We start from the raw sequence: 15,183 nt of genomic DNA, 5'->3' as shown, positions 1-15,183 counted from the left end.
GCATGTAGAAGAACTACTGTGGCCGACGCGAAAACGTGAAAACGTGAATTGTCCGTTCTGGGCTACTGTGGAAACATGGCGGCCGGCTCCAAGGAAGAGGACGCGCTCTGTATGTATTTTCTGCCAATAGATCCCCCTAAATGTTACAAACCGGTCCTTTAAGGCACATTTGTTTCTTTCTTCCTAATTTGCAAAGTCTTTTATTTTTGTTTGTAGCAGCTGGTGGGATTCTTTACTCTTCTCTTCTTTTATTGCCGCATCACTACATATGTTCTATGGTACATTACCGGCACCATCTGTCTATGCATTACTGCGATTTACCCCACCGTCGGCAGAAATTTGCATCATGTCCTCTACGTTCTCGTAGCATATTTGCGTCCCAGGCTGGTACACAAGATTCAAACAACACAGCTCTAAAGGACCACTAGTGGTCCATATTTTCACAGGGAACTTTTAAGGTGCTTTCACATCTGTAGTTCCGTTCATATCAAAAATGTATTGTTGCCTTTTAAAGTGGCAGTAGGCAGTATATTTTTGGCATCATTGGGCAAAAATTCCATAATAACCTTTCAGCATATTGTAATTTAAGTGTTCTGAGAGATAACTAGACTTCTGCTCCTCCTCATGGCTCTGTTTTCAGGCTTTAGAAAATTTAGCCTGTGACGGGAGACTTTGACCAATCACAGGTCATTTCATTGAGAGAGCGTTCCCATTGGCTGTACTCCGGTCATGTGACTGGTACTTGGCGTTCCTTCACCAGATTTCACAATGGTGGCGGCTTCACAAACTTTCTTATTTGACAGCTAAACCGTGCACTACAAGATGATTCTGAAAACATCTGAGGAGAGAAATAGGCATTAACGTAACATAATAATGATTCATATTTGATCAGCGCTGCCTAGTTTGACCGTTTGGTCGGAGTTCGCGAGTGATTGACAGCTGGCTCTCATAGACAGCAGATGGACAGCAGACCTCAGATCAGCTCTTACTGCTTGTTTTCCTCCAGTATGTGAAATCTTGCAGATGCCATTAGGAGCACCGGAGGACACAGAGGGACATGATTTTTTTCAGGTTACCTGTTTCATGTACTACTGTCATGATACAGCGATAGTTTTATAAAGATAACTTTTTTTAATCATATTTGCTCCAATCTCGCCTACTTCAGCTTTAATTCTGGTCCGGTTTATGTTCACACTGACTTTTTACAAACAAACCCAGAGCTGTAAACATGAGGTCTTATGGACAGACAGGTGACTCATTGGCATCACAGTTTTACTGATGTCATCCTGCATCATCAGCACTATGGACCTACGTGGGGAAATCAAATTTCGGTGACTGACAGCTCGTAGCTTAATGCAGCACTTTATTGCGCTTCTTAGTCTTATGCAGCAATATTGCGGGGCGGATTACTGTGGGATCACTATGTCACACACTTTCTAATGGACTTAATAAACGACCAAAAAACAAGGAGAAGGATACAAACACAACACACTGCAGCTTTAACTGATTTTTAAAAAATCCCTGCACAACCATGCTACCGCGCTGGGGTTTGTGCTGGCTAAATGCTAGTTGCTACAGCTCCGCTAACTGCAGTGGGTTTACTATAGGTCGCCGTCTCCTGGAGCCATCCCAGGCGTGGAGGATGAAACGAAAATACCAGTCATTCCTTGTATCTGCCACTTTGGATTTAGTCCAGTAAACAAACTAGCACAACGTACACGGACACTGTGCCTTCAACGTGATTGACGAGCCCTCGGGGCAGCTCTAATCCTTCGTCGTCTCATGTCGGACTGAGGGCAGACTGAGTTTGGTTGTACTTAGTCACTTCGTTTTGCAAAAAATTCAAGATGGCGACGGCCAACATGCTGAACTCGAGGCTTCAAAATGGCAGTCCACAAACCAATGGGTGACACCATAGCGTCCACTTCTTACATATAGTCTATGGAATGAAGTCTCTCTCCCTGTGTGTGTTGTAATCTGAGCTTCTCCTTGCTTTGTTGACATAGCCGGGCTGGTCGTGCGTGCTTTTAGTGCATGTTCGTGCATGTGAGCGTACCCCACTAGCTAGCTAACAGCCGCCGCTCTGCACTGCTCTCATACGGCGGTTACAGCTGTTAACACCGACCCCACCGATGCCATTGTTGCTGAAGCTTAGCACCCACCATCCGGTTCCCCCTCAGGTTAACACTGTCAGCTCCGTCAGCAGTGCTGCCGTTGTTTTCCACTTAGCGCTGTTAGCACCGTTAGCTGCGAGCAGCCGGCTCAGCTGTCGCCATGTCGAGAGTCGTGCAGAAGCATTAGAAATGCTCCCTATCTCGTATTTAGCACCATTAAGCGCCCCCTGTATAAGCCACGTCACATGAACAATACTCGAGCCCTGGAGCTGGATCACCTAAATCAATTGCAGCCATCATTAAATGTTATTAGCTCCATCTGTCATCTTCTTGCTTTGACAAGTAAAAATGTCTGCTGTGAAAAGGACCTATTAGCGGGCAACCACGGCATAAGCAAGGCGTGTAAACAGGCGAGAGCAGCAGGAATACTAGGGAAGCCAGATGATTTGACAAACGAGAGAGAAAATGCCTTCGATATTTGCACAGGCTAATTAGGTAATGATGTACAGTCGGGGAGACAGGCAGCAGTAAGGCTGATATGAGGGAATCGGCAACAGGGGCCAGATATATAATAGACGCAGATGCACAAAAAGCGTGCTTACACCATTTCCCACGAGTAATATATGTATAGCGTTCTTCAGCGCTGACACAGCGCTGTGGAGATAAGTCAGGCTATGCTATTAGTAACACCTGTGCCTTTCCTACTATGACAATACAACATGTGTGCAGTGAGAACAGGCTCATCACTTTAGTTCTCCCCTGAGAAGCTCAACATCATTTAGCTCCTATTAGCCTAGTCACTCTAGTGTTAGTCCTTTTAACCCTAGGCTTCTTTTCCTGCACACCACTAGTATTTGATTAGTATATATGGATATATCCACATTCTATAATGCACTTATACAGTATTTATACGTATACTTACAATATACACCTACAGCCTACTGTATGTACAGTATATTGCATTGTATATACATGAATGAATGAATGAATTGAAATAAATTGTGAAAGTGTATGAGGGCTTAGAACATAATGATAGAAGTATATAATGGTCATCTCCGTGCTCTATTATGTCTCATAAGTTGTTGTGGCAATTTTTTGGTTGACACCATTTGTTACGCAGATTTGGTTCTAAATGTAACCATTGTTTACCACCCAAGAATTGATAAAAATCAATAATCGATCAATAATCCCTCCAAAATACCACATTAAGACACCGAGACCTTGAGGAACACCATAGAAGAAGCCACGCTGTGATTTGGGATCAAAAACGTTTGACATTTGGAGATTTCTACAAGAATTGCATTTTTCAGCGATTAGATGGCGAGCATTTCTGTTCTGGAAACTGCTCAGATTGTCTTCTCTATTGTCAATTTAGCTAGGAAAGCCATCCATCCTCTGAATGCTCTAGGTCTCTAGTTTGTGGTTGTAAAGTTTCATGAGGCTGTGATTATCCTAGAGGTCACCACAGGTCATTCTATACAGTCAGTCAAGTTTAAAAAAATTGTCTCATTATAATGAAATGTCTCCTATGGGGACTAACATCATCACACATGAATACAGTTGGGCTCATTGGATCCACAAGAGTCTCGGCTTTACAATTTATGTAATTCCAAGACTGTTTAGGGACTGTTAGGGAGAAATATTCAAATACACCATTTTTAGAAAAATAACACATTCATACTGCATTAAAAAAACTGCAGGTGATTATCATAAAGTGAGCATGTCTGTAAAGGGGAAACTCGTGGGTACCCATAGAACCCACATTCACATATCTTGAGGTCAGAGGTCAAGGGACCCCTTTGAAAATGGCCATGCTAGTTTTTCCTCGTCAAAATTTAGCCCAAGGTTGGAGCGTTGTTTAACCTCCTTCCCAACAAGCTAACATGACATGGTTCTAGTTTCATATGATATCTGTACCTTCACTCTAGCTCTAAAACTGAACGTGCTCTGACAGACCGTAAAGTTGGTCAAGTCTCAAGGGGGTTAAATGACATGTATTTTAGTAGATTATACTCTACCTGTATGGGTAACTGGCTTACTTCATACTGTTAGACCTACCACCAGCTTCTACTGAGTAAGCAGTATGTGGCTGATACAGATCATTTCCACTTGCATTCCCCTCTTAGGTGTGTGTGTGTCCCTGTGTGTGTGCATTCTCCTCTTATCAAGGCCATACTGCCTCTCGTCTGAGGCCTCACCCAGGGTAACAGTCACAGTGATTATGGGTGCCAGGGTGGAAGCGTAATGAGATCAGAATGAAGTACAGAGAGCGAGGCTCACTGGAGTTCAGAGGCAGCGTGGGAGCGACAAGGGCCCTTCACACAATTTTAAAGCTTTTCTCTTCTCTGTTGTTTTGATACTCCTTGATTTTAAAATAGCTCTCAATAGCAAAAACTGAACTGTGTTAAGTTATGAAACACCAACAGTGAGCTGGGAAGAAACTTTGGGATATTTGGCAGTACTGTAGTTCATATCAAAAAGGATGGTATCTGGCACAAATATGGAAGCTGCATTGGAGGCCTCTATTTGTTGCACCATGTAGGGTTGCAACCAATGATTATTTTCATCAAAACTTCAATCGATTAAAATATTTAATAGCAATTAATTGCATGATTGTCCATAGTTAATCTCGATTAATCACAAATTAATCGCACATTTTTTATCTGTTCAAAAAGTATTTAATGCTCTTATCAATATGGGAGTGGGCAAATATGCTGCTTTATGCAAATGTATGTATGTATTTATTATTGTAAATCAATTAACAACACAAAACAATGACAGATATTGTCCAGAAACCCTCACAGGTACTGCATTTAGCATAAAACAATATGCTCAAATCATAACATGGCAAACTGCAGCCCAACAGGCAACAACAGCTGTCAGTGTGTCAGTGTGCTGACTTGACCAGGACTTGCCCCCAAACTGCATGTGATTATCATAAAGTGAGCATGTCTGTAAAGGGGAGACTCGTGGGTATCCGTAGAACCCATTTACATTAACATATCTGGAGGTCAGAGGTCAAGGGACTCCTTTGAAAATGGACATGACAGTTGTTACTCGCCAAAATGTAGCGTAAGTTTGGAGCGTTATTTAACCTCCTTCGCGACAAGCTAGTATGACATGGTTGGTACCGATGGATTCATTAGGTTTTTCTAGTTTCTAGCTTTAAAAATGAGGCCGCTATGATCTCCGAAAGATCGATTGCGTTAATGCGTTAAAGAAGTTAGTGGCGTTAAAACAAATTTGCGTTAACTTTGACAGCCTTAATAGGAATCATAACCTCCATCCAGGTTCTATATATTCAGAATCCCTTTGAGAATATAAACACTAGGTTCCTTGATGTTTTATAGTCCATACTGTACATAGAACTATATTAGATGATACAGAGATGTGGTCTTACTCATTTGACCTTTGCTTTATTTTGCAAATCTTTTAGCTCTCCTTTATGACTGTTTTTACCTTACTGGCTCATTCTGTCTACACTCATTTCACCGACATATGAAACTTGACAGTGTGATGAAAGCAGAAATGATGTAAAAGCTGAGAGTTGTTGAATGAAGACCGCTACAGGGCAGAGTGGGAACGAGAAATTCACTACAAGCTGAATGAAAGAGGAACTCTGAGAGAACAAATCTTCCTCATAGAACTTCAACAAAAGCGTCATGAATCTGAGTTAAACCAGATTAGCTGCTTTATGACGCGTGGGATTTCTTTTTTCCATTTTGTATTTTCAGTGCTGAAAAGGACCAAGAAGAGTAAGAATGACCTCATCAATGCAGAGGAAGGCGAGGACCACTTCACTGACATCTCATCTGTTGGTGAGGACGATACCCGACACACAGTATCTGCCATATACTGCAAATCTCCACACTGTCCAACCTTCAAAACCATGTTAGCACTGAATGTTGAAGGCAACACACACACACACACACACACACACACACACGGCTTGTTCACACTGCAGGCAGCTTGGTTGATACGTTGCTCTAGTGTGACAGATTTTCAGTGGTATAAAATTGACTCCAATAGTGTACACCATTTTGTTGAGTTAAAATAGCTTAGCACCAAGCGCTAAATAGTAGGGATGAGTCATGATTTGCGCACGCACGCACGCACGCACGCATGCACGCACGCACACACGCACGCACGCACACACGCCACTTCCTCAAACCCCTGTGCTCCCTCCAAAGGAGGAAGGGGAGTTGGGTACCCGGAGGTGCACAGCAGGCGACCAGGTTGAGGCCGCAGCGCCGCACTTGGTTTAATGCCCGGTTCAGACTACACGATATCAGCCCAATTCTAGCCCGACACGGCCGTCGTAGGGGATCGGGAACGATAAATGAGTGTCGTGTGTGAAAATCGATCCTCTTATCTCGTGTAGTGTGTCATAGTACACGACAACCGACGCCACGTCTGGGACGCCCCACGACACCCCGAGGAAAAGTTTAGCCTGTCAGAATTTTTCGTCTTGACACGCCTAGTGTGACATCTCCAACGACGTGTTCCTTTGCGTTGACCAATCAGGTGCTCTCGCCAGCACGTAGTCAGGTCACTTGGTAATAAACAAACATGGCGAAAAGGAGGAGGGATGGCGAGTTTGCTGCTGTCAGGTGGGACAACCAAACTGACTGAAGTATGGACAGCCCGTACCGTCCTCTCTGTGCCACCCAGGAGAACATCCACAACCCTTTTTTCTTTCTTTTCTTTTTCTTTTCGCAACACAAGACCGCCAGCATCACACACAACGCTTCTGTCGCCATGATTGACAGTTGCTTCAACCGCCAAAACCGTCTTGGTTTGTCTTTCCACCGCCCTCTTCCACTGTTCCAACAATATGGTTGAAAGAAGCTCTTAATCCATAGTGTTAGATGGGAAAATGTGCCGACGCTACATGTCGTTTTCCCCCCGTGTCGAATAATAATCGAATAATACCCAGTGATTTTCGAATAGTATTTTTGCTCCCTACTAAAAAGGCAACATTAAAAATATCTTAAGAAAATACATATAGAGTTTTCTATCAACTTCTTCGATGGATGCACACTTTACACAAACACAATTTTCACTTGTTCTTTAAAGAATTTTTGTGTATGAAACAATTAGAACTAAAGTGTCTTCAATTAGTCCAACATGCACGGCTGGAGAGGGATTTCCTATTCTTTCTTTTACGTGAATATTTTTTGAGGCCTGAAGAGGTCAAATTATCCAGTAATTCATAAATAAAACCATAGGTTAATGGAATAAACTGTATATAAACCAGTGGTTCTCAAACTGTGGGGCGCGCCCCACTAGTAGGGCGGGAGAATGTGATGTGCAATTAATGTTTTAACGTAGGGATCTTTTTCACGGCGGATCAGTAAACAAATCGTCTCTTGGTAGCCATGGCGTTCATTCAGACACACAGAGACAGTCTGTAGGTTTATAGGATGGACAGATATTTGACAGGGACAAAAAGAAAAACAGACGACGCTTCGGAGACGAATCTGGCAGTAATAAAAAAAAAATATATGATGAAGTAGATTTGCACCGAGTAGCTTCATTCATAACGTTGAAATTCTAATAATTATTAAACTTACAGAAACATTAACCCGCCTTCCTCCTTCTCTTCCCTCCTCTCTCTCAAACACACAGAGCGAGTGCGTTCTGTCCGTCAAAAACAACAGTTTCACTGCAGTTTAAATGGTTTTCTTTCCCGTACGCACCTGTATTAACGTGGCGGTCTAGCAGCAATCCAACAGCACCATAAATTACATTTCTATAAATATAAATAATAATGAAGGCGGTGGGAGATGAGGAGAGACCAGAGTGTATTTTATGTCTGAAAACTCTGGCAGCTGACATTATGAGACCCAACAAATAGAGAAGACATTTAGAAACATTACATCCCAGTCACGTCAATAAAAAAAGGGGTTTGATAAAGTTTAACTGTCGTCCTACCAACCTGTTTAACATACTAGGACTACCGACCGAAGTATCTATAAGAAACAACCATCATGGGAAAATGTTAACTTATTTCTTATATAGATAGATAGATAGATAGATAGATAGATAGATAGATAGATAGATAGACTGGGTTAACATGAGTCTTCAGGTGATACAGTATGAGTCAGATGTCTGGATTAAAATAGATCAGGAAATGATGAACCCACTAGTCTTCCTGTGCTCGTAATGAAATTCTAATAGAACAATTTTTCTCCTTCCCTTTTGCATCCAATCCACTTGACATTTGGGCTTAATTTAAGTTACATAAGGTTTAATATAGTACAGACAGAAGGGGAGTGGTGAAGCCCATGGCACTGCGATCCAAAAGGCTTCACTTTGGTTACGTCGCACTTAAAGCTCGTCTGAATATGAAAATGTTCATTATATCACATTTAGTTCATATTTCCTTGTGGTTTTTTCCATCATCTTTACTTTGTCAGTAGATCTCACATCTATGAAAAATAGCCTGGATTGTGCTGAACTTCAAACTGACAAGTAAATTGCTCTGCAGTTCATTCTTGTGTTGATATAAAACAATGCTCAGGGTACAGTCTTGATATGGTAAGACCACCTCAGTTTAAGACTTGGTAACTTTATCGCATTTTGTATGTGTTTTTTGCTCCAACTGCCCCCCCAGGGTCGCCGTTCGCCCGGGCCAGCTTGAAGAGCAAGAACGAAAACTCGTCTTACTTCAAGAGGAAAGAGAAGAGGATCCGCTTCACCATTCGCCGCCTGGTCAAGTCCCAGAGCTTCTACTGGATTGTGTTGTGTCTGGTTGGCCTCAACACGTTGTGTGTAGCCATAGTACACTATGACCAGCCGGACTGGCTCACCTTTGCACTATGTGAGCATCAGCAGTTTATACATAGAGAATAATTGTTATGTAAACCAGTATTCATTTATGCCACTATTTATCTTACCAATATTATTATATTTGACCATTTATACGTATTTTGAATATTCCCAAAAAAGTATTCAATTTCACCCCCGTGGCTTCAACCATTGACATTATTTTTACTTCACTAGTGCAGTGCCTGTTTGGGGCGTGGGCGTTCGGAGCGCATGCCCGTTCGGAATGGGCTGATTGCTTGGCCCCCAGAAGTGCTGCTTGCAGCATTGTCCAGAACCGCTCATCACTCGTTCACTCCAGGAAGTGAAGGAGAGTTCGGCTGTAACGTTATCCAGCCTGTAAAGGCCCACTGTGGCCTGCTCGACTTATGGTATGTGTCCGCAGGGGCGTTTTTTTATCGCGAGGGATTGCCTCGCTTCCCACCATTGGACGCTTGGTGGGCTGTCTACTAGACAAAAGGCACTAGGTGCCTGATTGGACGAACGCTTTCCCTCCGTGGGTTGCTGCTCCCAGCTTTCAAACCGGAAACAACATGGCAGCTCGTTTGGAAACTTTCTAATCTAATAAGCCATGCAGTTGCTGAATCGGGAGTTTCCAGAGGCGGCGAGTCACGTGGGGCCGTGATTTGCATAAAGTAGCCTAAACCTCAACTTTATGCAAATGTGTTGGTCCATCTCTCAAATTGCGTCACCACGCTACCAGAATGCATTGCACGGCTGCTTACACAGACAATGAATGGGAAGCGGTGAAAGGACAGAGGGTGTGGACACGTACCTTTAGTCCGTAGAGCCCTGAAGCCCCGCCCCCGCTGCTGCACAGAGCACTATCTCTTTTTTATGCAAAGTTTATTGATATTGAAGGTGTGTCCAAATTGCTCCAACTTCGACACTGCATGTCCTTGGGTCCTCAGCAGTACACCCGCCAAGTATGAAGTGGATCAGAAGAACAGTTCTCAAGATATGCTAAGGACACACAAATACACACAGAGATTCTTGGCTTTAAAAGTGAGAAATTTGAATTTCAGAGCATGTCTATTGCCCCTCCCACGGCTCTCAACACGGTGACGGCTGTGCTGGCAGCTAGCAGCTAACGGTGCTAACAGTGCAAATAACGGCAACAGTGCTGACAGTGTTAACCTGTGGGGGGGGAACCGGAGGGTGGGCGCTTCACTTCTGCGACGACGCCGTTATCGGCTGTAACCGCCGTATGAGAGCAGTGCAGAGCGTGCAGACCTGCGGCCGTGAGCTAGCCAGTGGGGCACAATGGAGAGACTCACATGCACGTGTGGCCAGACTGGCTATGTCAACAAAGCACAGAGAAGCTCTGATTACAACACACACAGAGGGAGAGCGACTTCATTCTCTGCTCAGGTAGACAGTACTCTTCTATATCGTTACATAGCACATCGTTATTTGATGCTATGTTAATGCTCTGAATTTGGAATTTAGCACCTTTAAAAGTTTAGATTTAGAACAACCTCTATACATCCTATTGTAAAATACTTCAAATAACTACAGTATGATGTAATCTTACTAGCTTTCTCTAATTCCTGTTCATTTTCTACTCTTCTCAGGCAGATAAAAACACTCTGGTGTCCTGCTGTAGATATAGATAGGGACAGGGAAAACTGCACAGACAGTTGTGCAAACATAGATCACACAAGCACCATTGTACATTTCACAACATACATCTGACACACTCCATCATGGGAGCATACAGCATTATTTTCTCAAACAATAGACTCTTTCTGTGTCTTATTTGCCGTGGGCACAGCTGAACAGGCAGCAGTAGCTGCTCTATTGAATTGTAGAAATCATCAGGGAGGCCCTTTTAACCCAGGGTATTGATCTGTGTGTCTTCTTATTGTCCCTGGACAGACCTGGCAGAGTTTGTATTCCTGGGCCTGTTCCTGGCAGAGATGTCCATGAAAATGTACGGCCTCGGACCCCAGAACTACTTCCACTCCTCGTTCAACTGTTTTGACTTTGGGGTGAGTCGTCATGTTCAGCTGGGAGTTCAATCAATCCACAGTGGTTTTTAAAGAGTGTGAGCATGTGTAGAGTAATTCAAATGATTCAGGACTGCTGCTTCAGTTTGATTATGACCAGAGTAACATAATATTTGGAGTTATTTGGAAATAAAATCTGTGTTCACAGGTGATTATTGGCAGTATTTTTGAGGTGATCTGGGCTGCCATCAAACCCGGGGCCTCATTTGGGATCAGTGTCCTGCGGGCTCTGAGACTGCTCAGGATCTTCAAAGTCACCAAGTGAGTCATCAGAATTGTGTGCTGGGAACACTGGTTATGCCATAATATTTATGTATATATTAATATGTCTGTGTGTGTGTGTAGGTACTGGAACTCTTTGAGGAACCTGGTCGTGTCCCTTCTGAACTCCATGAAGTCTATCATCAGCCTGTTGTTCCTCCTCTTCCTTTTCATCGTGGTCTTCGCTCTGCTGGGCATGCAGCTGTTTGGTGGCCAGTGAGTCGTTTGTTTCTATTGCCGTTGCTCATCGGTTCCAGTGGTTTTTAATAAAGCCTTTGAACCTGATTGACGGAATTTGCATTAAAAAATCTCAACAATCTTTGAGTTATAATTCAAATCAAGTCAAATGTGAACACACAGACGTCATACAGCACATATGCTTTTGGAATCAATGCAGCTTACTCTAGTGATAGCAGCCCAAAAGCCAGTATCATCATCATAGAAAAGAGGTTCAGCTCTGCCCCATGTTCATATGTACTGGGAGACCCCTGTTCCATCGGAGATCTGTCTTCTTCAACTGCAAAATTACAGCCTTCGAAAGATTCTTGTATGCCGATACACTGAATTCATAATTACTAATGCTATTATTTTTCTTCAGTAGTCCAGCTAATTGTGGTTATCACATTCATGGTTACAACGCAAACAGGAACTGCCAGTAGCTAAAGAAACTTAAAAACTTGAGAAAACTGGGCCATGCTAGCTGTCTCCATGGCAACATCATGCTTCCAGTTTACCACCCAAAGCATGATGGAAACCCTGATAGCAACATCACAAAAATATATCCGTTTGATGAGAAAAAGAAGACTAGCAGAAGAGACAATATCAACGGAAATTTGATTTTTTTAACACTTTTTTTTTTTACATTACTAAGGCTTGAATGTCCCAACAACATGGTTATTGTGTCCCTGGAACACAGGCCCTCTCTTCTATCAAATCACATACAGATATTTAATATGTGTTGAAAACCTGTGGACATACAGGCAAAAACTAATTCAAATTGCACAAAATGAAACATCATCAAAATTAAACCAGTTTCAGAAGTACCACTGACAGTAAGTTTAAACTTATTTTGAAAAGTATCCATAAAAGGTATGAAAACAGAAAAGCAGTCAAGAGTTTAAAGAGTTAAAGAGGAAAGAATGAGAACTCATATTTTGTTATTTATTCCAGGAACATGGATGTAGCAACATGTTTTAGCCCTCAGCTGCTATTATCATTGTCTTTATGTCCTTATAGATAGTGGAACACATGCATACTGTAAATTAAGGGCACAGTCACACATGCGCAAAATTAACATCCACCTCCAGTTCACTTCCATTTCAATGGGCGAAAAAACATTCGCTTCCGGTTGTGAAGCAAATCCACATCTTCGAATTTGCGTGGAGTTCAACTTTTGTGAACTTTCAGGCGAATATCACCTTGGTAACACCTCTTCCTAACATACAGCAAGCGAGTGAACTCTGGCAAATGAAGCGCGAAAAATTGTCCAGATATACTACGAGCGATGTCAGATGACCAGTGAAAATAGGTTGGAGGTGCGCGAAACTTTGCAGAAATAAATAGAGCCAGAACGAGCATTTTTTCAAATAAGCGACACGTCGCTCAGCCGGTTCGCTGACACATGGAGCAGGTTAGGACATCTTAATTGGGAAAAACTAAAACAAGCTGATGTTCACTCATTGGCATTATGTCCAGTTAGTAAGAGGTGTAACAAGCACGAGTGTCAAAGTATAACAGTGATTACTTAAACCTTTTAATCCATGGATAATTAAAGGGCTCTAAACTGTAAAAGGTGGGAGGAAAACTGATCCTAATTATATGAAAATAACGTATTTCACGGGGTCCTGAAACAAATGCAGTCTTCTCTCATTACTTTCTGTGGATGTCTTTTAATGAGATCCAGACTAAAGTAAAGCTGTCATGGATAGAAGGCACAAGACAAATTCTGCTACCATTCCACCCTCCCCTATCTGCATTCCTCACATTGGGGGGAGATGTAATTAGGTCCCGGTAGACAGACCGAGATACAAAATGTCAGCATTAGCACAACTCATCTATCTGAGAAGAATAAACACTCCGAGATCAGCCGTAAGGTCACACAGTCTAGGCACTTAGACGACTCAAATGTAATAGGCAGATATTGTGCTGGAGGCCTAATGGAGAGGACAATAAGCTGCTCCTTCCTCCAGTAGGTGGAGGAGGGAGCTGTGATTGAAGCTTGATTACATTCAAAGACTGTTTGTTTTCTCCCTGCAGATTTAATTTTGAAGACGAAACGCCGACAACCAACTTTGACACATTCCCAGCAGCGATTCTCACCGTCTTCCAGGTAAAGGTCAACTCCATCATGCTTTTTTTCCCTGCTCTGCTTGTACTTTGCCACTGAACTGGACTCAGAAACCTGAGCCTGTGTCTCCCCCGTAGATCCTAACTGGAGAGGACTGGAACGCAGTCATGTACGATGGCATCAAATCACATGGGGGCGTTCCAGGGGGAATGTTCTCCTCCATTTATTTCATCATTCTCACGCTCTTTGGAAACTGTATCCTGCCCGATTGATCCAAATCGCTTCACCTTAGTGGCTGTCAGGCAGCCTTGTATGGAGGACGGAACCTGCCAAAATAAAAAATAAATGAATACATAAATAAATGACTCAATAAATAAATAAATATGTCACTAAATGTAGAAAGATAATATTAAAAATAAATGTAGCCATTAATCAATTGTTAAAATGTCATGTTATTTATCTTTGTGTTAATTCCCTTATTTATGTACTCTTCTGTTTAATTTTCCCTTTTATTTATTTATATTTATTTAGTTTTTGTATTTTTTAATTAATTTATTCATATTAGAATTTATTTTTTATTTATTATTCATTCTTGCATTTTTTTATTGATTAGTTTTTATTTATTTATTTTATATTTATTTTTAAATGTATTTATTTAATAATGCATGATTTTCCCTTTGCATTTCACCCCTTATTTATTTCCCCAAACTTATTTATTTGTGTATTCTTTTCTTTATTCATTTCTTTACACATTTTTTATGCATTTCTGTGCATTGATTTGAAGAACAGCTGCAATTGAACATATTGATTCTGTGTCATCAATCATTTGATCTTTTCCTGAGACCACAAACAACCAGACACGCTCCTCAACGTGTTCTTGGCCATTGCTGTCGATAACCTCGCAAATGCCCAGGAGCTCACTAAGGAGGTACAGTATTTCTTTATAGCAGTTTGCAGTTGGAGGTAGAGGAAGTGGCACCGTCTTACCCACAGCATCCATCAATAATTCAACAATTGCTGTATGTACTGTATGTATGTTTGTATGCATGTATGTGTATTTGTCTTTGCACATGCTGTCCAGGACGAAGAGGAGCAAGAGGAGGCCATCAATAAGAAGCTCGCACTCCAGAAGGCCAAGGAGGTAAAGGAGGTCAGCCCCTTGTCAGCCACTAACATTTCCATCACAGCGTAAGTCAACCTCTTCTAATGTTTGTTCAGGCTTTCTCACTCAGCACAGACAGACACACACACACAGGAGTTCAGGGTACTTTTGTTGTACTGGCCATGATAAAGTCCAGTTTAAGGTCAATTCACACAACTGTAATTCCCTCCATCCTGCCCGATTATTCACTTCCCAAATGAGTTTGTTTGTTTGAAGCACAAACCCCTTAACCCTAGCCTAAACAATGTGAACGACAAATACAGAAGAAAGGCAAAAATACAAAACAGCTACGAACATAATAATTCAGTATTTCAATTACTTAAGGGCTGTCAATAGATTGAAATATTAAATCGCAATTAATCGCATGATTGTCCGTAGTTAATCGCAAATGAATCACACATTGTTTATCTGTTCAAAATGTACCTTAAGGGGAGATTTGTCAAGAATTTAATACTCTTATGCTTGCTTTTATGCAAATGTTTGTATATATTTATTATTGGAAATCATTTAACAACACAAAAT

The 15,183-nt window shown here is 41.9% G+C and overlaps 1 protein-coding gene across 5 annotated transcripts in view; it reads left to right on the top strand.

Annotated features, from left to right (window-relative positions):
• cacna1ba (calcium channel, voltage-dependent, N type, alpha 1B subunit, a) overlaps positions 1 to 15,183 on the top strand; it is a 200,718-nt gene that overhangs the window by 99,576 nt on the left and 85,959 nt on the right. For 4 of the 5 annotated variants that reach the window (XM_037776831.1, XM_037776826.1, XM_037776828.1 and 1 more), the window contains exons 10-18: positions 5,849 to 5,932; positions 8,713 to 8,937; positions 10,821 to 10,933; positions 11,100 to 11,212; positions 11,297 to 11,428; positions 13,469 to 13,541; positions 13,637 to 13,754; positions 14,357 to 14,427; positions 14,581 to 14,687. In XM_037776831.1, coding sequence (XP_037632759.1) covers positions 5,849 to 5,932; positions 8,713 to 8,937; positions 10,821 to 10,933; positions 11,100 to 11,212; positions 11,297 to 11,428; positions 13,469 to 13,541; positions 13,637 to 13,754; positions 14,357 to 14,427; positions 14,581 to 14,687 — 1,036 coding nt within the window. The remainder of the gene's footprint in view (positions 1 to 5,848; positions 5,933 to 8,712; positions 8,938 to 10,820; positions 10,934 to 11,099; positions 11,213 to 11,296; positions 11,429 to 13,468; positions 13,542 to 13,636; positions 13,755 to 14,356; positions 14,428 to 14,580; positions 14,688 to 15,183) is intronic. The other variant, XM_037776827.1, reaches the window with a different exon arrangement.

The sequence above is a fragment of the Sebastes umbrosus genome, chromosome 8 (assembly GCF_015220745.1).
Source record: "Sebastes umbrosus isolate fSebUmb1 chromosome 8, fSebUmb1.pri, whole genome shotgun sequence".
Lineage (NCBI taxonomy): Eukaryota > Metazoa > Chordata > Actinopteri > Perciformes > Sebastidae > Sebastes > Sebastes umbrosus.
The sequence above is the reverse complement of the archived record's forward strand: the minus strand, read 5'-3'. Positions and strand labels throughout refer to the sequence as shown.